The 27,370-nt window shown below is 44.5% G+C and overlaps 1 protein-coding gene across 3 annotated transcripts; it reads right to left on the bottom strand.

Annotated features, from left to right (window-relative positions):
* On the bottom strand, window positions 1–25,901 carry ZNF131 (zinc finger protein 131). 3 transcript variants are annotated; one of them, XM_070411868.1, is made up of 8 exons: window positions 25,800–25,882; window positions 24,774–24,912; window positions 23,749–23,850; window positions 15,419–15,563; window positions 9,465–9,822; window positions 9,140–9,362; window positions 2,720–2,850; window positions 1–2,143 (listed from the first exon to the last, which is right to left on the bottom strand). In XM_070411868.1, the coding sequence occupies exons 2-8, from the start codon at window positions 24,895–24,897 to the stop codon at window positions 1,457–1,459; spliced, it is 1,770 nt and encodes a 589-aa protein (XP_070267969.1). In that variant the 5' UTR covers window positions 24,898–24,912; window positions 25,800–25,882; the 3' UTR covers window positions 1–1,456. The 3 variants fall into 3 exon arrangements, with proteins under 3 accessions (XP_070267969.1, XP_070267970.1, XP_070267971.1); XM_070411869.1 differs by having other exon boundaries at window positions 9,140–9,822; window positions 25,800–25,901; XM_070411870.1 differs by lacking the exons at window positions 15,419–15,563; window positions 23,749–23,850; window positions 24,774–24,912; window positions 25,800–25,882 and having other exon boundaries at window positions 9,458–9,541.
* Between the last annotated feature and the right edge of the window lie 1,469 nt (window positions 25,902–27,370).

The raw sequence follows: 27,370 nt of genomic DNA, 5'->3' as shown, positions 1-27,370 counted from the left end.
TTGAGAATTCAATGTGATTTCAATTTATTCATCAGTATTTCCTAACTTCAGAGAAAAAAAATATGCCAAACAGAACAGACCTGAATTTTGTGCCCACTGCTTACCAACTGCAAATATCAACCTCTTTAAACTGGTTTTTGAGGAATGGAGGTGTGTATTGAGACTTTTATATCTCAATTCATGTGTCAATCATGTTAATATTGGTACATAAAGTCATGCTAATACAGATGAGAAAACATCTCTGACCACAAACCAACTTCCACACTGGTAATTAAAAAAATAAAGAGCCATGAACACTTAATTTTAAAGTTTACTTTAAAAATGTAAATATCTCCCAATATTTAACAGGTAAAGAAAATAGCATATTGGTTTATGTTGGTTGTTATATTTTATTTTCCAAGTAATACTGATTAAAAATATTTACACACCTACTTTGAAGTCCACAGTTTAGCACTCTTATTTGTATGGCTTTAAAAGTTATAGCACAAGATCTTTACATTAAGGATCGGGGAAAAGATTCATTCAAAACAAAGCCTGATATATTATATACATGTTTTTCTCTGTACTTTATTTTAAATACATTAATTTTAAATGATGCTCATCCTTTTTTTTTTAATCTGGTGGTAAAATACTAGTGCAATTTTTCTTCAAAATAAAGGTTACCACAGATATAAATGTATTTTTCCAATTGAAAATGGCCCTTCAGCTGCCATTAAATGAAATTTCTCAACCCAACTTAAGTGAAAAAGAACTGGTAGCTTTCACTATAAACAAAAATATAAAGTACTACACAGCATCATCTACATCGCTCCTCACAACACAAACTTTGAAAAAACCAGAGATGCTTTAGAGAAGTTCAGTTGGTTTTGAAAGGCACGTGGGTGTAGATCTTTTTTTACATTCTGGACATTTTGCCACCATTTCTGTTGCAGAGATGACACCTGTGACTATCGGGTAGACAAGAACGCGTTCAAACTAAAGAAAGCCAGAAGCCAAGACGTAACTGCACAGTAACAATGCACTTTTCTTCATGCGGCCTGTTTCCTATGGATTCATTTTTCTAGCATGCATTAGAATACCCGCTTGTATTCTAATGATTTTGTTTGACTTTACAATATGGAAAAACTCTGAGGAAGAACACAACCTGGGAAAGAGAAGGGGGGGTGGGGACCCTTACCACAATGAAAATAGATACATTCGTACCCAACTATATATAAGAATATAATCCATTTAAAGTTTCCAGAAATATACTTCTCAAAACTTCCCATTTGCTATGGGCAACATCCCTCCTCTGGGGCATTAAGTGGGAGGGAAATCAGCTTGTTTCAATAGAAACAGTTCAGCACAACAAGGAAGAGTTGAACTTTGGTCCGCTTGTCTGTCAGCTCAAGGACAGTCATACTGCCCCACATCAGTTCAAAAGCCCAACACATACATTAAAAATATATTCGTTATTTCACTCTAAAACTGGCCTCGGCATTCTGTTCTCAGTCCCTGGGCTTTCCGCTGGGCAATCCTCTGTTGGTTTGCTCTCTAAATCCTCAGCACCTCCCTGGTCTTCCGTGGCCGCCTCAGCTTCGTCTTCCTGGCTGGGCTCTCTCTCCTCCGGCTTCATGATGTCAGGGGCCACTTGATCCAAGTCCGCTTGGAGCAGCTCAGTGTGAACTTCCAGGGGCACCTGGTTTAGCCGTTCCACATGCAGCTCCTCCACGTGGACTTCAGTACCTTCTTCAGTCTGAATTCGACCCACTTCTAGATAGCTCACCTGGACCTGCTCCGGCAGCTCGCTCATATGGGAGTCATGCACTTGGCCGTCCTGGAGCAGATCTGGATGGACCTGCTCCACAGTCACCTGTGCGGAGTCCACCTGGACCTGCAGCAGTGGTAGCACATGCACCTTCCCCACCTGTTCTATGATAGTCATGGACGTCACAGGCTCCGTCTGCACTCGTGTTTCCACGGAAAGAACTTCTTCGGTTACCAGACGCTCCGTAATATTATGAGTATCGCTGAGATGCCTTCTTAATTCATTTCCTTGCATAAACCACAAGTCACATAAAGTACAATGGTTGGGCTTATCTCCAGTGTGTATTACCAAGTGATCTTTAAACTGGTCCCAGCTGTTAAACACACTGTTACAGACCTGAAATAACCAAACATCTGGTGTTAACAATACTTATATTCAAACTAAAAAAAAATATGGATTTATTCTCTGTAAGGAAAGGGTTAAAGAGTTTTCTAAAAATGTTATGAATATATGTTCCAAGGGATTTAATAATTCTTTTATTTGTTCTTTTAGCTGATGTAGCTAACAAATTAAATATATTTTGGGAAATATTTTAATTGTGCACTCATTGTTTAAATTCTAATAATACAAAGTAACAACATTATAATTTCTCCCACAACAAAATTTAGAGCACTACATTAGTTGGGGTAAATATACATTAGTCAGCAAAAAAACCATGATTTTCCGGCTCTCCCTGGCCCACTCCTCGGTTTCAGATTACTTGCTAGTTAGAACATAGCTTATGGACTTTGGTACCATCCAGGGTTCAGCAGAAACACTTCTGTAACCCCCTCATAAAATTACGACAATGATGTTCTTGACTCTCACTTCTTTCCATACTGTCAGCTCTCGGCTTCAGCTCCAGACCGGGACCCCCATGGTCACTGACTTCAAACACAGACTCTGCTGAGGACAGGACACACCTACACGTACCTGACACTCGTAAAGCTTCTTTCTTCCCTTTTTTGCCCCCACTCCAGTTTGGCACGCGGTCAGGTGACATTTGAGGGTGCTATTTCTAGCAAATCGTTCATGACAATTTGGACATTCAAAAGGTTTTTCACCTGTTAGAATAGAAAAAGTTATACTGACAAATTAAGAAAAATCGAAAAACCGAAATAGAAAATGTGGCTCTAAGTTCTGTTCCATAATTTCGCATTTCTTAAAAATTATCTATCTTCCCTTAAAATTAAGATCAATCTCTATTTTGGGGAAATGCGTTACTATCCGTTCCACAGGCATTTTATGTGCATTTACTGTGTGTGCCAGACCATGCGCTGGTTGTGTGATGAGGACAGAGAAATAGTCCTTGTTTTTAAAAACTTCACGAAGGTGAAAGACCTGGAAACGAACACACGCTGCACCGCAGAAGGCCTGTTACAGAGAAGGGGGCCGTGGGAAATGTATGCAGAAGCAGAGAGGAGAGGGACCAATTCTGCCTGGAATGGAGGAAGGAAAAAGAAAGTTTATTCTAGGCAGAGCACGGTGGGTGAGCAGTAAAGAGGGAGGTATCTGGCTTAGACCACCAACCAGGATAAAGAGCAGAGAAGTGCACTTAGGTCTGGAGTGGGCTGTGCTGGGAGAAACTGTAAGTTCAGTTTTGTGTCTGTTGAGTTTGAAGTGCAGAGTTGTACAGTCAAATCTGGAGCCAAATAGAGGTGGAGCGGTACACAGATTCGCAGTGACATTAAGTGGTGATAAAAACTCTGATGTGGACGAAGCTCTCAGCCTGTTACGTGGTAACAGAATCCAGGACAGAACCCAATGAAATACCAAGTTAAGACTGCAGGTTGATGAGGCCGCAAAGGAAATGCAAACAAAGCAAGCAGAAGCAGAAGAAAAGAACACTGAGGGAATTTAAGGAAGTTCAGGAAGATGAGGGTAGTCATCAGCACCACAGTGAACAGAGACGTAGGGAGGAAAACGAGGGGACAGCAGTGCTCCAGCAAGAATGGCGCGAGTGTGTGGTGCGATTGGAAGGCAGATGCAGCGGGAAGAGGCACCGAGTGAGGCAGGTCAGTGAAAAGTCAGTGCAGAAACTTTCGAGAGGGTTTGGAAGAGAAGAGAAGTGGCTAGAGGGGACAAGCCAACGGGTGGGAAGAGAGTCATTACCTATTTGGAAAAGGAGAGGAGAGGGGGGAGTGACAGATGGAACAGTCTAAGAGGAGAGTGAAGTTGTGGGATCCAGAACTCAGCTCTGAAAAAGTACATTACTTGAGAAGCTCAGAGGGTTAGAGCGTCATCCTGCTACGCCAACCTTGTGAATTTGATCCCCAGTCAGGGCACATGCAAGTCAACCAAGGAATGCATAAGTAAGTGGAATAACAAATCAATGTTTCTCTCTCTCTCCCCCTCCCCCTTTCTCTCTCTAAAATCAGTAAATAAAATTAAAACACTGAATTACTTAAACAAGTACACAAAGGTATGTGTACAAGTATAGTTAGTGCTGCATGGTTTGTAACAACATACTAGAAACCATCCAGTATGCACCACCCCACACACGCATACACCGAAATGCCCTGCAGCCACAGTGAAAACAATGAAATAGATTGACAAACGCTTCATGTATTTAAACTCGTTTAGGATAAACTGAAGAGCATAGCACCATACTACATGCTCCTCTCTGTTCCCTTAAAAGCTCTCTATGGTGACTTGAAAATGCAAAAAATGTATCTGGAAGGATAAATAAGAAAATGATGGCAGTTGTGACTTCTGGAGAGACCTGCTGAAGTAGGAAAGAGGTTCACTTTCCAGAGCAGGTCATCTGAGCTTTGGTATTTAAAAATCAAGTCTAATAAGCCCAGTAAAATCTAAACATAGCAACAGATTAATTATATTTTGGCTGTGTGGTGTACAGTCTTCAAAGTGCCCTGATCGTTTTCTCTTATTTGCCACAAGCCTGTAAAGTAGGTATCATTACCCTTATTTACAGAGACAAGGAGAGGCCCAGAGATAGAGTGACCAGCCAAGTGCCTCACGGTGGCAAAGGCCAGGACTGGAGCAGGAGCCTAGCTCTGACTCCTAGTCCTTCCTGTGCCTGAGCACCACCTCTGGGAAACTAGGAGACAATTGCTGGGACACGGTTAGGGATCTTCTTTGGGTTCTCACACTGGTGTCCCACAGGTGTGCCGGGCTGATGTCCCCTCATCCCCCGAGTGCTTACGCTCTGCATTTTCCTGAGTGAATGACCTCCAATCACACAGCCAAGCAGAAAGTCGGAGCCACCCCCCTTTACTCCCACATCTAGCCCAGCATCAAATCCTGTGGATTCTGCCTACTTCATGCTATACTCCCAGCCCTTTCCCACCATTACTGCCTTTATTCAGCTCCTCATTCTTGTTCCAACTACTCCAAAAGCTTCCGAATTGGACCTAGGTTTCACCCATCCAACCCATCCAGGCAGGCCCCTCTCTAAAACATAAGCCTGAACAGACCTCTTTCTGGCTTACACAGCTTTAAACTGACCCTGCCTTCCAAGATAAGGGAACTCATTTACAGCACTTAGGAAAATACCTACATGATCTCACCTCACCTCGTCACTTCCTCTTTCCCACTCACCGGTACACTATCATGGCGCCCACGTGCATGCCCTGTGGTCAGCCGTCCTAACCGTTCAGCGGCATCTCCTGGCTTCCCGTCATTTGGACCCAATCCTCGAGCCATAATGACCTACCAGCAGTGCTCTGAGCGAGCTGCTTCCTCACTTTGCTCTGTGCCTGTGTGGCTTCATTTCGTTAGCCTGGAACGCTCCTCTCCTGGCTAGCTCCTGTTCCCTGGGAGTCACCAGAGGGCGCCTCTACGAAGCCACCTTGTCTCTTCCGTCAGAGACGAAGAGCCAGGCAGGCATTCCCAGACTCTGGGCTTACCCCTACCAGCACTCAGTCTGCTGCACTGTTATTCCCATGACCTAGCAGGTTGGCAATTTCATTACTATTTTCCAAGTAGAAACAAAATAATTCAGAGGATGAGTAGCCAAAGTCGTAGAGTACAGTGCATACTTTAAGAATATATGAGAAACCAAATCACTAAACTAATAGAAACATGCAAAATATGAAACTGGGAGGGGGGTGCATTATGCATATTTTGAGGATAGAAAACAGGACAAGGATAGTTTTCCTTATTTTTACACTTGATTTAAGAGAAAAAAACAATCCATTCTTTATGAACATCCGCATAATTTAAACCTGTTTACTTGCACTCCTCTTGAATTCACTAGCTCACTGATCACATCTACAACTTGCCACTAATTATTAGTGCAACAATTGAGGTTAAAAAAGCAACAAAGTTCAGTTTCCTTTATGCACAAACTTTTAACTGTTCCTCCAATGGGCATCTGGTTCTATAATCTGTAACAGCTACTTAAGTTCAATAAATTACTGCACATCATTGTGAAAAAAAAGACAAAGACATCCAACAAGGTCTTTTAGCTCTACATCCTACTGTTCTACCGAAAACACAAAGTGCAGGACTTGGAAAGCACATTTTAAAACTTCCCAAATGGCCTGAGCTGTCTTACAAACAGGTAAGTCACAGGTAATGTTTTCAGCAAAAGAGACAATTGCTTCTATTTTCACACTATCAGGAAATTACATGATTACCTGTTGCGGCACTGGAAACCCCTTATCCAAAATATGCTAGTTACCAAGTAACGTTTACGTGCTAATTTAATGTGCTTCTGGTATGTCAATCCTTTTCCTAAACAACTGCAGTTACCACAAAAATGTTCATCAGTAGACCATTAAAATAGATGAATGTTATTTAAAAACTGATAGCTATAGGGGTTTCCAAATATGCAACAGGTGTATACATATAATATTTGAAAATAAGAAAGCATTTCCCAAAAAGATTTCTTAAATACCTATTAGTTACCCAAATTAGTGTACCTTAAATAAAGCCTTTTATTCCAGACAAGAAAAAGTTAAAGGAGTTCATCACCACCAAACCAGTATTACAAAAATGTTAATGGGGCCTCTTTAAGAACATAAATATGAATAATAAAATGGCAATAACTACATATCTATTGATAACCACTTTAAATGTTAATAGATTAAATGCTCCAATCAAAAGACATAGGGTAGATGAATGGATAAGAAAACAAGACCCATGTATATGCTGTCCACAAGAGACCTACTTCAGATCGAAAACACATACAGACTGAAAGTAAAAAAAGTAGAAAAAGATATTTCAAGAAAATGAAAACAAACAAAAGGGTGGGGTAGCAATACTTATATCAGACAAAACAGACTTTAAAACAAAGGCTATAGAAAGAGACAAAGGAGATTATATCATGATAAAAGGCCCAAAACAACAAGATGGTACAGCCATTGTAAACATGTATGCACCCACATTGGAGCACGTACACATCTAAAGCAAATCTTGATGCACATGAAGGGAGAGATCGACAGTAACACAGTTAGGGAACTTCAACACCCCACTGACATCAATTGACAGATCTTTCAGACTAAAAATCAACAAAGAAACGGCAGCATTAAATGACACATTAGACCAGATGGATTTAATTGGTATTTTCAAGCATTTCACCCCAAAGCAGAATATACATTCTTTTCAAGTACACACGGAACCAACATTATTTACAAGTCAAGCTACGGAAGCAACCTAAGTGCGTATCAATGGACAATTGGATAAAAAAGCTGTGGTACACATATACAATGGAGCATTACTCGGCCATAAAAAAAAGAATGAAATCTTACCATTTGCAACAACATGGATGGACCTAGAAGGTATTATGCTAAATGAAATAAGTCAGACAAAGACAAATACCATATGATTTCACTCATACGTGGAATCTAAAAAACAAAAAATAAACTAACAGAAATAATTAGATAGAGAACAAGCTAATAATTGGGGACGGGGGACTGAGTGAGAAAGGTGAGGGGGTTGAGAAGTACACATTAGCAGTTACAAAATAGTCACAGGGATGTAAAACACAGCGTAAGGTACATCCTATATAATAAAGAGCTAATATACTAATTAGATTGGACAGAACAACCTTCCAGAGTGACCTTCCGGAATGACCAGTGGGTGGGGGGCGGGGCCATGAGGCAGCCGGGGCTGCGAAGGCCTACTCTTGCACGAACTTCGTGCACCAGGCCTCTAGTAGTCAATAATATTGTACTAACTATGTATGTTATGGGTGGGTTCTATTATTTACTAGGGAGGGAGTCACTCTGTAAATTATGTAAATGTCTAACCACTATGCTGCATACCTGAAACTAATATAAAATACTGAATGTTAATTGTAATTAAAAAGAGAAAGAAACGCCTGTTAAATCTATACTGAGTCTTAAGAGATTCCCGTGCTATTTGTATTTATTCAGTTCCTGAGTATTAACACCAAGAATCTAAATAGTGAGGGATAAAAAAATTAGTTGAATCTATCAGGTTTCTCAGTTTCAAGTAGCGAGCAACTCTGAAAAGTCAAGGATCTATAAAAAAATTTCATCCAAAGTTGTCCAAACTCCAGCACCGAAGAGAAAGATTCTGAATAGTGTGGGATGGCAACCCTGTATTCCTTGTGGTAACAGTCTAACAGCACGTAGGAGGAGGACTGGGAAACAGGTGTCAGACGTCTGGCACTTAGTACACTGCAGCACTGCTGTCCCCCACACCTTTGCTGCAGTGGGTGTAGGGACTCCCCAAGTTGCAAGTCATCGGTGGTAGTTCCTGTGTCTGGCACAGGAGATATAACAAAGAATACTTGGGGAGTGGGAACAAGCATAGGGAATCCGACAGGGAAAAAATAGGCAAAGGGGTTGGAGGCAGACTCCCTGGGAGTCTCCCTCACGCCTGGCTCACGGGATAAAGACAAAGACTTTATCCTTCTCATGTCCCTGCTTGACCACCAGTCCTGACACGTTTGCCCATGGAGAGGTGGGAGGGAGATGGACCTGTACTGTCTACCTATCTACCAGGCCCAAACAGATGACCCGATGAACATGAAGGCACCAACATACCCAGGGTTGTTTATAAGTGCATTCATCTATGTAATGTGTTAACATAAGACAGGAAATGCAAAAATAGTAACAGTGAAGTTTCACTATAATTAAAATTTCATAATTTATGACCCGTAGGAAATAATTACAAACTGTACTTTACATATTTTTTTAAAAATATAAAAATTGGCAAGGTGCAAGAGTGATGATCACTTCCAAAGTTGATACTGATTTTGCTTTTAAAGCATCAATATTTCAACTATTATTATAAAGACAGTCTGCATATTATAAAATATGAGAGATGGTTTCTGTGGTACCAATAAAAAAGGACTTAGACATTTAGACTTGAAGTGATTTGAAGAAAATACACTTTTAACATAGGTATGTGCTAATTAATTACCTGTATGTTTTCGAAGATGCTCTTTAAAATGTCCAAAGTGGTCAAACTGTTTCTCACAGTACTGACATATGTGAATTTTTTTCCCAGTTCTTTGCTTCTTACTGACCCCACCTTCCTCAAGGTGGTAACAACTGAGGTGCTGTTTCCACGCGCTCTCCCGAAGATACCTTTTATTGCATATTTCACACTTGAAACTCTCAGTGGAGTGTGATTTCATGTGTTCCTTAAAATGGTAAAACAATTTAAATGAACGGTTACATTTCTCACAATGGAACAAGTCCTTCACATGTGACAGCTGAAGTTCCACAATTTCAATACCTTCTACCTGTTTGCTTGTGGGGTCAGATGCACAGCCTTCTTCGTTAAGCTGCCCTTTCCTATCACCTTGACGGTACTTGCTGGTAATGTCTGCCAACAGTGCCAGCGCCGAGTCGTCGGAGGACCCTGTGTTCTGAATGTACTTGATGGACTGCTTGGCAGAAGCCACGTCCTCCAATGTCTCCATGCCTTCGTCTTCCACTTCGATCGTGCCTTCAGCAATCTCCACCTCAATTTCAACTGGTTCTGATTCCACGGATGGCAACGACTCAGTGATGACATTAGAAGTTTCTGCAATCTTCCTTTTCTTGGCCTCACTTTTTCCTGTGCTATTGTCCTCTAGTGGAGCAGAGTTCTCTTTGTTCCTGAAATACATAATGTATGAATTTAAAAATCCGTAAGATCAAAATTCTAGTAGGCTTTTTTTGAAAAAACTGATAAGCTGGTAATAAAAATGTATATGAAGAGGCAGAAAGAAGATTGGAGGGTGTATCCTACCTGATTCCAAGACTTATTGTAAAGCTGCAGTAAGTTAAGACCAGTGATACTGGTGAAAGGACACAGAAAATGAATGGAACAGAACAGACCCACATTCACCTACCAATTGACTTAAAAATAAGCCTGACTTGCCCTAATGGGTTTGGCTCAGTGATAGAGCATAGGCCTGCGGACTGAAAGGTCCCAGGTTCGATTCCGGTCAAGGGCATGTACCTTGGTTGCAGGCACATCCCCAGTTGGAGGTGTGCAGGAGGCAGCTGATCGATGTTTCTCTCTCATCGATATGTTTCTAACTTTCTATCCCTCTCCCTTCCTCTCTGTAAAAAAATCGATAAAATGTATTCTAAAAAAAATAATAAAATAAAATAAGCCTGACTCATGTTCTTGTATCATACACAAAAAAATTCAAAATGGATCATAGACTTAAATATGAAACCCAAAACTTCTACAAGCAGGAGAAAATCTCTAACAATGGATTAGTGAACGGTCTCTTAAATAGCACACAAAAAGGAAAAACCTTAATAGCAAAAATTGGTAAAATGGATTTCATGAAAATTAAAAACTTGTGCTCTTTGAACTACACAGTTAAGAGAAAGGCAAGGAATACCTGCAAACATATTTGTCAAAGGTCCTGTGTAGAGAATGTAAAAAAATATCTCAACTCAATGAACACAGTAGGAGAAGATGCTACATGAGTCTGTGTTTCTGCGCGTCTTAGGAACTGAAGGCTATGGTCTTAGGAACTGAAGGCTATGGTTCTGGACTATCTTTTCAAGGATGTTTGCAGTAAAGTCAGCTGCGTGGGAAGACAGACAGCGCTCCCTCAGGGGCAGAGGAAAGCTTAGCTTACTGTCCCATATGGTGATGTCCCCTCTGGGACGAAGGGCAGGCAGGTCTGCTCACAGCCCATTAAGGAGTAAGCCAACCTGGCTTTCTAGGACTGTGCAGTTGGCTGAGTCCAGGACCTTAGGGAATGGTGCATGGTTAAGCTCAGCACTGCAGGGTGACCACATCCTGCTGTTTAGAGTCCTGTTGATAGCTGTCTTCTTAAGCCCAGTGTGAGAAGAGATGAATGGATTAGCCCCTATTGGTCAGATTAATCAGAGTGGTCAGGGAGAGGTATGCTCATGGGAAAATTCACCAGAAGCTAAAGTATATAGAAACAAGGGCACTGCTGGGAGACATCTCTCCACGGACCTTTTATGTTTCTCATGTCCTGTAAACAAGGACACTGACAGCCTCTTGTTCTGGACTATCTTTTCAAGGTTGTTCGTACAGCAAACAGCCTCAGAAGACAGAGCTCGCCTTCCTCCAGAGGAGGGGCAGGTTCACTCTGGCCAGTGGACCCTCTGGGCAAAGGTCAGGCAAGTTTGCCTGTAGCTCGCTATAAAAGATTTGGGTTTCCTAAAGCTCCAGAGTCCTCAACTGTGACACAAAGCACCCAGAGTCTAGCACCCACCTAGGCCACTGTGTCACCCTGTGGAACTTGGGTACAGAGGGTAAGAAAAACTGACATAGACATGAAGCTTATACTATGAGAAATAAAGTCCCTTCTCCATGACTCACGCTTTCTACCAGCATCTGTAAAACAGCCTGCAAATAGATCGAATCTCAGACCCTTCACCGCTCTTACCAATAACCCAATTTTTTAAATGGGCAAAAGATGTGAACAGACACCTCACCAAAAGATAAACAGATGGCAAAGTAAGCAGGTAAAAAATGCTCAACATCACTAGTCATTAGGGAAATGCAAACTGAAGTCACTGTATACACCTAGGAGGGCAGCTAAAATGGAAAGGCTTCACCATATCAAGTGTTAGCAGGGCTGTGGAGCAACTGAACTCTCAACCCTGCAGGCTGGGATGTAAAATGGCAAGCACTTTGGTGTTTTAAAAAAATTAAACACATCTGTCATACAACTCAGCTATTTCATTCCTGGGTCTTTACTGAGAGAAATGAAAGCCTAAGTCCAAAGAATGTACACAAGTGTTCATAGCCACTTTATTTGTAAAAGCTAAACACTAGAAACAGCCCTAGCCGGCTTGGCTCAGTGGATAGAGCGTCAGCCTGTGGAATGAAGGGTCCCAGGTTCGATTCTAGCTAAGAGCACATGCCTGGTTCGCGGGCTTGATCCCCAGGCAGCCGATCAATGATTCTCTCTCATCACTGGTGTTTCTATCTCTTTCTCCTTCTCCCTTCCTCTCTGAAATCAATAAAGATATATATAAAAAAACAAAAAACTAGAAACAACCTAAATGTCCATCAACAGGTAGCAGATCCATACAATTGGAACAGTCCTGAGCAATAAAATGGAACAGTAATACCCACAGCATGGATTCTCTCTAAAACACAATGCTAAGTGAAAATGGTCAAACATGAAAGACTACACAATGTAAGAGGCCATTTATATGACATTCTAAACAAGATGAAACTACAGTGGTTGCCTGGGGCTGGGGGCCAAGGTCCACTGCAGAGTTGTGAGAAAACTTAGGGTAATGGAAACACTCCTATGTCTTAACTGTGGTGGTGGTTACACCATTGTATACAACCAACAAAATTCAAACTCTATACTCAAAATGTGTGGATTATGTGTAAATTATACCTCAATTGACTGGGGAGGAAAAATCTGTAAGGCAAATGCTGTTTCCTACCAAAGAACAGGGAACTTCTCATTTAAATAAACAATTATGCAATTCCAGCAAAGCAAAATAAGGCCCTAGTATTTTTTCAATTAAAAAATACTTGCATACTGCAACTGTGAAAAGACACCTTATACACCTTCTGTATCTAAAAAAGTTATTTATACAATAACCTCAATAAAGAGGTGCCTTAACCAGCTGATTTAATTATAACTAAATTAATTTTTGCTTATCTTTAAAAAATGTTTTTATTGATTTCAGACAGGAAGGAAGAGGGAGAGATGGAAATATCAAAGATGAGGGAGAATCACTGATCAGCTGCCTCCTGCATGCCCCCAGCTGGGGATCGAGCCAGCAACCCGGGCATGTGCCCTGACCAGGAATCAACTGTGACCTTCTGGTTCATGGGTTGACGCCCAACCATTGAGCCACACAGGTGAGCTAAAATTAATTTTTATTCTTAAATGTTATTATTATAAAAAGCCAAATTGTAACAGTTATCTTCCTATTTTCAAAAAAAAACTTCAGAATATACTGCACGCCTAACTGGTTCAAGAAACAATTCCATTCATTACTGTTTTACACTGAAAAGCACTGATGATTATAACTACTATAAGGATCCCAGTCTATAATAATAAATCCTCTAAAGGGTTCCAACTAGAACTAGAAAAATGGCTGTACACAGTTGTTCTTACCTTCATCTCCCAGGACTCACACAGGAACTCAACTAAATGCCTCCCAAATCCAACCTAGAATGCATTCCACTGTTCTGCTGCCAAGGACTTTCCCTGCAGTGAGATATTACTCACTACCATGTACAGCAAAAGCACCGCACAGACACAACATTTTTTAATGAAGATTCTCATTTAGTACTTAACCACAAATTTGGTATTGCCCCATTCATATACAGGGTATCCCAAAATGTATTCACACATTGAGCTGATAGCTCAATTGATGTTTCTTTCTTTTCAGATTTAACACATTGGAATTAATAATTATTCAAAATATACAGACAGTTTTTTGGGACACCCTGTATATACCCCTAGTCTATCTCCACTTTGAGAAGATATGACCTAATCAGGTACATATCCTTAATTTACTTCTATTTTGCTACCTAGTACTCTGCAGGAGTACTGATGTTTTAATCAGTATGCACTCATCCATCCAACCATTCACAAATATTTACTGCACATATATGTGCCAGACAGTAGGCATTAGAGAATATTTATACACTGCCCTCTTAGCAGAAAAGTTTAATCTTGAACTGTCATCAAACTAATTCAAAGCTCATTAGAAGAAATGATATATATTTTTAAAATATATTTTTATTGATTTCAGAGAGGAAGGGAGAGGGAGAGACATAGAGAGACATCAATGATGAGAATCATTGATCAGCTGCCTCCTGCACGCCCCCTGCTGGGAATAGAGCTTGCAACCTGGGCATGTGCCCTTGGCCAGAATTGAACCTGGGACCCTTCAGTCCACAGGCCAACGCTCTATCCACTGAGCCAAACCGGGTAGAGCAAGAAATGATATTTATAAATTACTATTTTTTAAAATATATATATATATTTTATTGATTTTTTTACAAAGAGGAAGGGAGAGGGATAGAGTTAGAAACATCCATGAGAGAGAAACATTGATCAGCTGCCTCCTGCACTCCCCCTACTGGGGATGTGCCCGCAACCAAGGTACATGCCCTTGACCGGAATCGAACCTGGGACCCTTCAGTCCGAAGGCTGACGCTCTATCCACTGAGCCAAATCGGTTAGGGCTATAAATGACTATTTTTTAGAGTTATTCTAAATTATAACTTATGACTAAACCACACCAGTGAACTAGACTAAATTATTTTGCCCGAACTGCCCTTTAATGTTATGCCAATGACCTACACTGAGGATCATCATAAGGAACAGAGCAAGGAGAGTATTTATATCTTAGAGTATTATGTGCCAGACACCATGCTAAGCACTTTACATGCATTCAATTCATTTAACTCTCACAAATAAGCCTATGCAGAAAGTACTATTATCATTCCTATTTGACAGATAAGGAAACTGCGCTGCTGACAGGAGGCTATCTTCCTTAAAGCCACACACACGGTGGCAGAGCTGGGATATTGCTCAGAGTGCTTGCTCTGAATCACTATATTACAACACCTCCATTCATCCGTGAAATCTTCATTCATTATATCAGTTAATGTTTTCTTAATACTTCCTATGAGAAATTATGTGTTTTAATACCAGGAATTGCTCCTAAGCAATTAACTTATTCTCATATTATAACCATGAATATTGTTAACAGAGTAGTTTTTCCTTTTTCTTTACACTAGGTGTTTCAGAACTCAAAGCTAGATTTGGTCCAACTAGCAAGTACACAGACTTCAATGGCATACACTTTGGCCACCATATTTCTGACTTCATAATTATCACCCATACTTGGCCTATTTTATTGTCACCAATTTCCTCACTTTCAAAGAGTACTATGTTAATTTGTGTAAGCCATTCCTTTTTTAGAATAAGGCTTGATACAAATTAACAACCTGAATTCAACAGAACAGTTTACAGAGAACTCCTTAAAAGCTACCTACTCCTTACTGATGCAAAAGATGCTACTTTGTTAACCTTAGCAGTTTTTACATAAGGACAGGAAAGCAAGTAAGAGGGAAAGAACAAATTGTAACCAGAATTTTATAAATCCCTAAATATTCTTAATTTGAAAACATCAGTTTATATAGCATGACACACACAGTAATTTCTTGCCTACCATGGTGAACATGACTGAATATTACTAACTGCGCCTCATTAAAGAGGCAAGTCATTACCTGACTTCAAGAGCTTTGATAGCTTCCAGCATTTGTAGAAACTCTGCTGCTTTCCACACATCATTGGCTTCTTCTTCTCCTTGGATCATTAACTTTGCTGTATATGTGAACTCGATTAAGTGACTAAAGGCCATTTTACTAACACCTGTAAAAAAGACGTGCATTAGAATGTATTCATGTTGATCCAAATCTTGTAACATTTAGTAAAGAAAAAAAGCCCAGTGTTTGGAACTTGACTGGTACTTGTCACTTTTGAAGATTGTTTCCTGGCAGAATTTTCAGTAACAGTACTATACTATTGTAGCCAAGTTCTAGCACTAACTATCCAACTACCTTAAGACCTTTCCTAAAGATTTCTTGTGGGTTCTTACAGAAGAATAACCTGAATAATGAGAAACGCCACAAAATATAATGTAATATGACCATGTTACATGCTACCAAATAAGGAAACTGAAGTAACTGGATTCACTAAGGCTAATTTTTTTTTTTGGGGGGGGGGGGTTCACTAAATCTTTTTTTTTTTCCTGGTTATCCTTTGACCACATTATTCTTTATTATATGAGAACTAGAGGCCCGGTGCATGAAATTCATGCATGGGGAGGGGGTCCCTCAGCCCAGCCTGCATCCTCTCCAATCCAGGACCTCTCGGGGGATGTCCGCTGGCTCCTAATTGCTCGCCTGCCTGCCTGATTGCCCCTAACCACCTCTGCCTGCTGGCCTGATGCCCCTAACTGCTACCCTGGTGGCCTGATTGCCCCTAACCACCTCTGCCTGCCGGTCCAACTGCCCACCCCTAACTGCCCTCCCCTGCCGGCCTGATCTCCCCCTAACTGCCCTAACCTGCTGGCCTGATCGCCCCTAACCACCTCTGCCTCAGCCCCTGACACTGAGGCTTTTGTCCAGAAGATATTTGGTCTAATTAGCATATTACCCTTTTATTAGTATAGATAGCCTGAGGATAGACAACTAGATTTTTGCTGGGTTGTGTTTTTTTGTTTTTTAGGGAGTTTTGACCAAATGTTTCAAAGTGCAACAAACATCCTTTTAAAAAACAATGTGTAAATTTTTCCAGGAATGGAATGAAATTTTGACTGTTAATAGAAAACACACACACACACACACACACACACACACACACACACACACACCAGGCACAACTCCAAATACTTTACAAGTACTAACTTACTTATTCATTATAACAACCCTATGAAGTACTTACTATTATAATCCCCATTTTACAGATGAGGAAATGAGACACAGATAAGTTAGGTAACTTACCCAAGTCACATAGTTAAGTGATAATAAAACTAGGATCAAACCAATGGCCCACTCCAGGTCCATAGGATGATGGCAGGAAGCACTCCTGCCTAGAAGAGTGTGACTACCGTGGTCTCATTCACTGCGGTCCCGGTCTCTTATAATCCCAAAGTCCCCCAATCTCTTAAAACCAGTTTCCCCATAAATTTGGCAGCAAAATTTGATTGGAACTGACATGAGGCTATTTATAGTTTTTACCCCAATTAGAATAAATAGTAATATGCTATGCTGCTGAAATATTATTTGGTTAGTGTGTTGTCCTACACCCCACTGAGAGTAAGCATTCTGCAATTTCTCTAGTCTTAGGGAATTCCCCCAATTAGTGAAAATTCTCACTCAAAAAGGATGCATGAACGTGTACTTGGATGTTCTGTCCTTGATAGTAGATTAAAATTTGATGTGATGGTAGAGTTGCTATTAGAGAAAACTAGGTGCTTAGGGATGTGGTTTCAGGAGGAATAGAGAAAGAATGGGTTTAGAAATTTGGAGGCTCAGGTTAGAAAGCTGTGTCCTGAACAAGGAAATTAATGTTTGTTGAAGATTTGATGCAGGTGTGAATCCAAGTCACAAACCCCAAGGCAACTGGCTTTGAGGACAAGAATTTTTATTTGAAGCCAAAGGTGAACCTCTGGATCTAATCAAAGGTAACTTACTTCACCAGGGACCTAGCAAACAGGAAGAGTGGTAGCTCAGCTTGCATCTAATGACAGTGTATACTCACAGAGCAAATTGGAAGTGAAACCTACTTCACATGCATGTCATCTGCTTTTACAAAGCTCTCTAAGACGGGGATTCCCAATACTGGCTACACACTGCAATGGTCCTGTGGCAGTGCTGCCCTATCTTTGCTGTACACAGGCATCATCTAAGATCCTAGACCTGAGTCAGCAAGTCTGGGGTGTAGCCCAGGAGTCTACACTTCCAACAAGCTCCCAGGTGATGCACATGCATCATTGGTCCTCCGACCACACCTTGAATAATGAGGACCTAGACAACTTTAAATAGATGTTTGGATCCCAACCCTCAAAGATGGGCTTAATTGATCTGGAGATAAAGCCTGGACATTAGTACTTGCAAAAGCTCCCCTGATGTTTCTAAATGTGCTGCCCAGGACGAGAACCACCACTACAGGTCATTATTTGTATTTTACAGATGGGGTAGGGGGGTGGAGGGAGCAGTACGCTCCAAGTTTCAGCTAAGATGGAGAGAGCACACTCTACCGTATCTTCTCCATTGATTACAACTAAAAATCCCGTCAGAATACAAAAAGCAAATGTAAAAGGACTCTGAAAAATCAATGGAAGCAAGAGGATTGAAGAGAGAAAGAGACCAGCCCCAGTGCTGATGCTGCACACCTGTGGTTGGTGGCCACCAAGAACGCGCCCAGGCTAAGAGAAAGTTCTGCTCTCTGACAGAAAACTAGGGAACAGATCATATGTGAAGAGCATGAAGAGAATTCCTGCTATTTTTTTCTCTCCCTTTTCTCTCACCACTTTGCCTAAGAGGCAGAACCCATGGAGGGAAGTGTAGATAGCACAGGGAGGATGAAGCCCCCGTTTTCTAGCTGGAGGACCAGGAAAAAGACATCCTGGGAGCTAACTTCCGAGGAAATCAGAGCTCTGTGTGTGCAGTTTCCAGCTTACCACCAAGCTGTGCACGAGGAACTGATCTTCGGAGACATAGCAAAAGCTCTGCCAACTGCACTACGGCGTGAACTACCACCCAGGCTGGCACTCCCGGACATGATTAGCACAACAAAGGTTCTGAAAACAAAATTGGAACTGGATCTACAGCCCACATAAGGCAGTCTGACCCGAGCAGGTTGCTCGCCTCATAAAAGAAACCAAAACAACAAAAGCATTCACCAGGGTATTTTAACAGCACCCAGGGTGTGATGACTAATATTCAAAATATCCGTGTCAAAAAATTCAAATAGACATATTTTCAGATTAAAAAAAAGAAAAAGCCAAGATATCCAAATTGACACAACTAACAAATAGTAAAACCAGGTCTACAACTCAGGTTTTCTAACTACACAGCCAGAGTGTTTTCTATAGCCAGGTGAGCTAGGCAGATAGGACCCCCATCCCAAAGTTAATAGCTTAAGAAGACTCTGAACCAGGATGGTGTGGCTCAGTGGTTGAGCACTAATCTATGAACTGTTTTATTCCTGGTCAGGGCACATGTCCAGGTTTTTCGAACACACCCAGGTTTTGGGCTTGATCCCCAGTAGGGGGCATGCAGGAGGTAGCCAATCTATGATTCTCATTCATCACTCATGTTTCTAATTCTCTCTCCCTCTCCCTCTCTGAAATCAGTAAAAAAAAATTTTTTTTTACATAATCAGACATTGAGCCAAACTGATTCTTTTATATACATACTAGAGGCCCGGTGCACAGATTCATGCACCGGTGGGGTCCCTTGGCGTGGCCTGTGGGGATCTGGCCCAAACCGGCAATCCAACATCCCCCAAGGGATGTAGTAGTGCACCACTGCACCGCTCCCACTCATCCTGACCTCGCTGCGCAGGCAGCCACTCAGTAGGCTCACTGCTGCTCCGGTGTGGTCTCCATTCACCCATCCTGAAGTGATACCAGCATGTCCATGACCAAGAAGTGATGGCGGGCTAGCGCCCAGTCAGTCCCGATCCAGATGGGGGAGGGGTGTGCAGGGGGAGTGTCCGTAGGAGAGGCTTGTGCTACCACAGCTGCACTTGCCAGTTGTGAGCCCGGCACCTGGTGCCCATAGGTCAGCTGAGTGGCGCTGCCACTGTGGGAGCGCACTGACCACAAGGGGGCACCTCCTGCATTCAGCATCTGCCCCCAGGTGGTCAGTGCACATCAAAGCAACCAGTAGAACAGCTGCTTAGGCTTTTATATGTATACTAGGGGCCTGGTGCACAAAGATTCATGCACGGGGGGGGGGGGGGGGGGGGTCCCTCAGCCCGACCTGCACCCTCTCCGATCTGGGAGTCCTCAGGGGAGCCCTCTCCAATCTGGGAGTTTCTGTCTGTCTTTGCAATCATATGAGCGAATTGTCTGAGACCCCAACCCAGTTTGGTTTGTTGCTCACAGAATAATAGAAGCATTTTTTTTCTCTTTGCTTCATTGGTGGAGATTTCCTGAAAGTTTTAGGATATCTTCCCTTTCATTTTTCCTAGACACTCTGATTTTACTTATGTCTCTCACCTTTGCTTTCCCTCCATCCCCCACCGCAACAGTACCTTGCTCCAGGCTCACTTTGCTCTAATGTCTAGGAGATCTGTCTGCCACCAGAACTATGATTCCCAGCATTCCTGGTGCTCCCCATGCTCTGGGCTTCTGCTTCAGGTCCTGGGGCTGCCACCAGAACTACTATTCCCAGAATTCCTGGTGCTCCCCATGCTCTTGGTTTTCCCTTCCTGCTCTGTCTCCATCCCATGGCCTCCCACTCTGTCAAGTCCTCCAAGCCACCAGCTCTCCCTCTCTGCTGTTTGGCAGCTTGGGGAGCCAAGTTCCCCAAGCCGCTCCACTCTCTGCTGGCTCTCCTGCTCTGCTCTCCGCCTGGTGCCTGTATATGCAAATTAACCTGTCATCTTTGTCAGGTTAATTGGCATACTCAGTCCTGATTGGCTGGTGAGTGTAGCGGAGGGATGGTCAATTTACATGTTTTGCTTTTATTATATGGGATGCTAGAGGCCCGGTGTACAAAAATTTGTGCATGGGGGGGGGGGGTGTCCCTCAACCCGGCCTGCCCTCTCTCAGTCTGGGAGACCTCAGGGGATGTCCTACTGATGTCCACAGTCTGGACTCCCTCTGAGGGAGGCAACCGGCTGATCAGGGGAAGGCACTGCCCCATCACCCCCTAGCTGCTGCTGCCTCTGGCCTCCCTCTGTGGGAGGTGTCCTGGACGATCAGGGGAAGGCAACGCCCCCATCATGCCTCTGCTGCTGCCACTGCCGGCCACCGCGGCTGCCTGAGTTTCAAGCTGGCCCTGGCAGTGGCAGCTGCTGTGGCTTTGTCTGGGAGACGTCTGCTCTAATTAGCATATTACACTTTTATTAGTATAGACTAGAGGCCCGATGCACGGATTTGTGCACCCCTCAGCGATGAGGCCAGAACCGGCTCTCTAACATCCCCCGAGGGGTCCCGGATTGCAAGAGGGCACAAGCCAGGCTGAGGGATCCCACTGTGCACGAATCCATGCACCAGGCCTCTAGTACGTATATAAGATCTTTGATTTATCTCTTCCCGCCCTCATCCCTCCCCTCTGAGATTCATTAGTCTGTTCCACATTTCCATGCTTGTGCGTTGAGCGTCTGCCCCCTGGTGGTCAGTGCATGTCATAGCTACCAGTCGAACAGTTGCTTAGCCTTTTATATATATGCTAGAGGCCCAGTGCCATGTTATTTGTGCACTGGGGTGTGTGTGAGTGTGTGTGTGTACTCAGCACAGCCTGCGCCTTTTAGCAGTCCAGGAGCCCTTGGGGGATGTCCAACTGAAGGCTTAGTGGGGAGTGGGCCTAAGCTGCAGTCAGACTTCCTTAGTGCTTCCACGGAGGCAGGAGAGGCTCCCACCACTGCCACTGCACTCACCAGCCATCAGCCTGAGCAGTGCTCCCCCTACGGGAGCACACTGACCACCGGGGGGCAGCTCCTCGTTGAGCGTCTGTCCCCTGCTGGTCAGTGAACATTATAGCGACTGGTCGTTCCACACATTCAGTCGACTTGCATATTACCCTTTTATTATATAGGGGAGATATATATATATATATATGTGTGTGTGTGTGTGTGTGTGTATATATATATATATATATATATATATATATATATATATATATATATATATATATTAGAGGCCTAGTGCACGAAATTCGTGCACTTGGGGCGGGTGGGGGGGGGGTCCCTCAGCCTGGCCTGTGCCCTCTCGCAGTCCAGGAGCCATCAGTGGGACATCTTTAGCATTGCCATGGAAGCAGGAGAGGCTCCCGCCACCGCCACTCTGCTCCCCAGCCGTGAGCCTGGCTTCTGGCTGAACAGAGCTCCCCCTGTGGGAGTGCACCGACCACCAGGGGGCAGCTCCTGCACTGAACATCTCTGCCCCCTGGTGGTCAGTGCATGTCATAGCGACTGGTCATTCTGCTGTTCAGCCGATTTGCATATTAGCCTTTTATTATATAGGATACACACACACACACACACATATAATTGATTTCAGAGAGGAAGGGAGAGGGAGAGAGAAACATCAATAATGAGAGAGAATCATTGATCAGCTGCTTCCAGGGAATTGAACCCACAACCCAGGCATGTGCCCTTGACCAGAATCAAACCTGGGACCCTTCAGTCCACAGGCTGACGCTCTATACACTGAGCCAAACCAGCTAGGGCCAAACTGATTCTTTAAAACTGAATCTGGCAAACAAAAAAATTTCCTTTCTTATCGGTCTATAGTTAAACACCGAAGGCTATGTGTGCTGTACCATAATGGACACAGCCGGTCAGAGGTACTGAGAAATAAAGTGACATCCAAGGTGACTGGTCTTCAGAAGAAAAGACCCTACTTCTCCAGGTAGTTTGGTACTCCTTGCTGCACCAGTAATCCATAATCTAGCCTGGCGATTTATTTTACATTCTTTACCATCTCTCTAAGGTAGACTAAACCACACTTCTCCCTCCTTAGGGACACCGTTTCACAATAAAAATCTCTGCAACATTTCCTGCACTCCATTCGTTACCTGTTGCTTATCTGTGATTAATATTGCAAATTTTAAAAAGGTTGTCTTATTCATTGTCTTCATTTAATGGGTAATCAATTGACAAATAGCCACAATCTACTAAACCCTATGCCAGGCACTCAGCATATTATTTCAATTAATCAAGTCTATTAACCCACTTTTCAGATGAGGAAGCTAATATGCAATTGAGATAAAGTAACTTGGGGTCACACAGTACCTCAGGTGAATAAATGCATGAAACCTTAGCTTGTAATAGAAACCAATACCATGTAGGCCACTAGATTCCCACTTTAGTAAACTTCGTGGATTTCCATGGCCTGTGCTCTCTGTCCATCACAGATAATCAGAACTACAAGGTACCAAAATAAAAGGATATTCTTAAACTCTTTACATTTTTTTTACTCCCCTAGGCACAAAAATTTTTCCAAGGGAATAGAGTTTCTAGGCAACTCATTCATAACAAAGAGTATATACGCCATTAAAGAGGTACAAAACCAAAACTCAAGAGTCTTGAAAGATGCTAAAATTCAGTATTTATGTAGGCAAGCTCATTTATTTCCTCGTTCTGAATTGTGACTCTCTTGCTAGCTGGGCAACCTTGGGCAAGTAACCTTTGGAGCCTGTTCTCTGATGTATAAAATGGAAATACCACTTACTTCAAAAAACTGTTCTGACCCTCAGGAAAATGCACATAGACTACATAGCACAACACTTAACAGTAGAGGGCCATTATTACAGAAAAGTCAAGCAAGTACAAAAAAAATCACTTATTTTATTTTAAATCACTTATTATTGTAAGACAGTATCTAGTGGATAACCCTTCCCATCCCTGACCTTCTACAGCCACTGGAACTTCTTCTGAATGCTGCTACGGTCATCTTTTCTAACCCTTTCCACATTCTGGCAGCCCACTTCACACTGAGCGGGCCATCTACTCGTAAAGGCTTCTACAGAATCCTTCAGCGTCCCCAGGCTGAAACATAAGCCCACTGAACAAAGATGGGAATTTGCTTGTAATACATGTTTTCAAAAGACAGTGAATGGCCATGGGTTTTAGCAGTGGAAAAGACTCTTTTAAGAGACCAACACCTACCACCTAACACAGGAGTTTTTCCTGGCAGATCACTGTACTAAGCACTCTACTGAAAGTAAGAATTCTCAGGTGTCAAAAGAACAATCTATCCAGTCACCTAACAGGAACCACTGATAACTGTGTCCTAAGGTATCTCACTCAATTAACTGTTTAAAACAACATCAATTATAATGTCTGCTAAGCAGTATTATTTAAAACAAGTATTTACCTTCTATTTCCACCAAAGGTTCCTGAGTAAATTCCTGAAAGAATTTGTAGAAGAACTTACTGCAAGCAGCCAAAACAGCCTTGTGGGCCTTAAAATGATGACCTAGGTAAAAACAAAAACAAAAACACAAAATCAGACATATCCACAAAAATCAAACATATAACTACAACACAGGTTAGAAAATTACACAGTCAGTCTTTCTTCATAATATAACTATAAAACTATACCCATTACTGAACTAGTGTCAGAATATCCTTGGCAGCTATCTTGACCAATTTTAATCTCAATTAGACACAAAGCCACATCTTTACCCCAGAGACCCCATGAAGTCAGTTTTATAAAGGCCAGTTTACAATACTTCCGGAGGTAGGAACCTCCTACCGCTTAAAGAGTGAAAGGCATATCCTATTCCGTTGAAATTACTAAACATAAACACCACCCAAAAGGCTACAGACCATTTCGGGAGGGAGGAGAAGCAGCCACAGAACAAGCGGGAGGCTGCAGGTGTTTGCTACGGGAAAAACTTTAACAGGCCCAACGAGCGGCCGAAGCCCATTTTCACTCAATTGGAGACACCCAAGCTGGGCTGGCCTCCATCGCAAATGACGGTTCCCAAAGAAGGTACTGAGTGCTGCAAAGGATTCTCAGTCTCCCTCCAAGACCATCTGAGAAACCAGGAAAAAATAAAATAAAAATCCACCTTCTCCCACCTGGCTCCTGGGAGCTACTCCTCAAATCAGCTTATCCAAAGAAGACGACTGACCGAACACTCAGAGACACCCTCCCTGTGCCCACAGCGTAATCCCGCACAGAGTGTGTGTAATGGAAAACTTCAGCAAGTTCAAAGGCCACGGGCGTGTGGACGGCGTGCCTGCCGGCCAAGTCGCCTCTGCAGCCCGGCCCGTGGGAGCGGGCACCCTGGGTCCCGCGGACCCCGGGGGGCAGCCCGCCCCATCGGGCACGGGTAACGAGGCGGGTGGGGGGAAGGGGATTAAGAGCGCCGATGCCCCTAATTCGCTACCCACCGTCGACAATCAGAGTGATGTCAGTGAACCGGTCCTGCTCCCGCTGCTCATTCAATCGGTCCAGGATCATCTTGTGATGTTCAGGGAACTCCTGCAGGCATTCCATCGTCTCCTCGGCCTCCATGGCCGGCGGGTCGCTCTACAAAAGAGGAGCATGATTGTGTACACCCATGAGCTCGGGCTGGGGCACGGAACCCCGAAAGCTGCAGACAACAAAAACCAACACCCCAGCAACGTGAGCAGGAGGGGGAAGGGTGAGGCGAGAAAGGCGAGAGAGGCGAGAGAAGAAAGGAGGGCTCGCCGGTGGCGGCCGCGCGCCGGGGGCCGGACCGCGGCCGCCCGCCTCCGAGCCTGACCTAATTGGAGCCGGGACACGCGAGCTGGAGCCGGGTGGGCGCCGCGGGAAGCGCCGGGCGCCCGGCGCGCAGGTCCGGCGGGGAGCGGGCCGGCAGCCCCCGCCGCCCGCTAACGGCCGCCCAGCCCTTCCGCCCGGCCCTGGCTCCCGCCGCCCCGGGACCAGGTCCGGCCCGCGGCCCACAACGACTCCCGGGTCGCCTCTCCTTCCCCCGCCCTCCCTCGTCTCCCCCGCCCCGAACCGGCAGGCACTCACTCAAGGAAGGAGGAGCGGCCCGGGGCCTGCGCGTCACTTACGTCGACGTAATGCGTCACCGCGTCGGGCTTCGGCTGACGCGGCCGCCTCGGAGCGCAGACCGCGGAGGGCGGGGCCACGCCGTCCCCGCTCCCCCAGCGGCGGGAGGAGCCAACCGCGGGGACCGGGCGCTCGGCGGGGGCGCGCGCGCGCGCGCGGAGGAGGAGGAGGAGGAGGAGGAAGTGGGGCTGTGGGCGCCGGGCCTGGCAGTGCCAAGCGGGGAATCCTCAGCCACCACCCGCCCCGCCCGGCTCCAGGTGTGCGCGCTCCCGCCCGGACTCAGAATAAACGCGCCGGCGGGCTGCTCGGCCTTTAACCGTGCGCCGCGGCCCCGCCCCGCCCGCCCCCTCCTCCAGCCCCGGGGCGGCCCGCCTTACCCCGCTCTCTCCCAGCTCGGGTCCTCCCCGCGCGCCTCCGCGGCCCTCAAAGACGCTCCTTCCCTGCTCGGCTCTCCCCTCCCGGGGCGGAGGTCGCCCCGCACCGGTCCGGACCCCTCAGCAGCGCCTCGCCCTCCATGGCCTGGCCAGGGCGCGCCGCTCCGTCCGCTCGGGTCCGGCCGGCGCACGTGCCGCAGCTCCGAGACCCCGGCGGCCGCGGCGCGGGCGGAGACGGGCGCGAGCACGTCCGGCCGCCGGAGGACCGTCCTTCCCGGTGCCCGCCCTCTCCGTGCCCGGCGGGCAGCACATGTCTGCCGGGCTCACGACCCGGGGGATCTGGTCCAATTCCTCGCACGTGGTGCCGTGACTACAGCTGTCCGCCCCCCACCCCACGGCGCCTCGAGGCCCGCGACCCACTATCAGCCGCACGGGACTGGCTCCGAGGAGGGGGGTCGGATGGTCTTTAAGGAAAATGAGATCGTTGACATTTATTCTTTTCTCTAAAAAGAGAAGACAGTGGGAATTAGGGGCGAACTCAAAAAGCTATGTGCAAAGGTGAATGTAACATTTATTTGGGTTTTTGTTCGTTTGTTTTTTCAGATTTATTTATATATTTTTATTGATTTCAGAGAGAAAGGGAGAGGGAGCTATAGATAGAAACATCAATGAGGAGAGAGAATCATTGATGGGCTGCCTCCTGCACGTCCCCTACAAGGGATTGAGCCCACAACCTGAGCATATGCTGAGACCTCCTCGTTCATAAATCCACGTTCAACCATTGAGCCACACCGGCCAGGCCTATTTATTTTTAATCTTTATTGTTGAAACTATTACATATGTCTCCCCCCCCCCCCCCGCCCCCCAGCCTCCTCCATTGACCCCTTCTAGCCCATCCCCCACCCCAGGCCTTCACCACCCTATTGTCTGTGTCCATGGATTATGCATATATGCATTCAAATTCTTTGGTTAATTTCTTCCCACCCACCCACCTCCGCCTATCTGAGTTTGGACAGGAATGTAACCCTTATTTAAACACATTAGTTGAGAGTCAAGGCTGTGATAGCACTGCTTAAGGGCCTGGGAAGTCCAGTGGTGAACAAGGCATATTGCTGCCTTCCAGAACTTGGTCTGATAGACATCTTGCACAGTTCATTGTTACCAGATAGGAAGAACGATGTAACCTGGGGGTCAAGGAAGCTAGCGACTAAGAAGCAACCTGAAGTCTGAGTGCTCTTAGCCAAGGCACACTGACATTGTAGCATTGCAGGAACTGAAAGACTGTTGCTGGGACAGGCCCTCGGGGCCTTGCAAACACTGTTAAAGGTGTAAGGTTTTCTCACTTGGCACAGGAAAGCCTTGAAGATTGAGCAGAATAGTGTCATAAGATTGGCCTTTTAGAGTAGGAATTCTAGCCCATATATGGAAAATGGATTACATGAGACCACTTGGGAGGCTGTTAGTGAACTAGATGAAACCAGGGTGGCAATTGGGATTAGAGAACTGGATGGAATCCAGTGATAGAATCAACACTGGCTGGAAGGTATGTCACTGGTACTAAATATGTAGTATTG

This window comes from Myotis yumanensis, unplaced genomic scaffold (assembly GCF_028538775.1).
Source record: "Myotis yumanensis isolate MYYU_CA2020_CCGP unplaced genomic scaffold, mMyoYum1.0.hap1 SCAF_4, whole genome shotgun sequence".
Classification (NCBI taxonomy): domain Eukaryota; kingdom Metazoa; phylum Chordata; class Mammalia; order Chiroptera; family Vespertilionidae; genus Myotis; species Myotis yumanensis.
Note: the sequence above shows the minus strand (reverse complement) of the source record. Positions and strands in the feature narration are given on the sequence as shown.

Bases quoted from the DNA above. Each gene is read 5' to 3' on its own strand.
- ZNF131 (XM_070411869.1), bottom strand. From the start codon at position 24,897: ATGGAGGCCGAGGAGACGATGGAATGCCTGCAGGAGTTCCCTGAACAT. The intron at 15,564-23,748 runs GTAAATACTTGT...TCTTTTTTACAG, and splicing joins ACCTTTGGTGGAAATAGAAG to GTGTTAGTAAAATGGCCTTT. The intron at 2,144-2,719 runs GTACGTGTAGGT...TGGTTATTTCAG, and splicing joins AGAAGCTTTACGAGTGTCAG to GTCTGTAACAGTGTGTTTAA.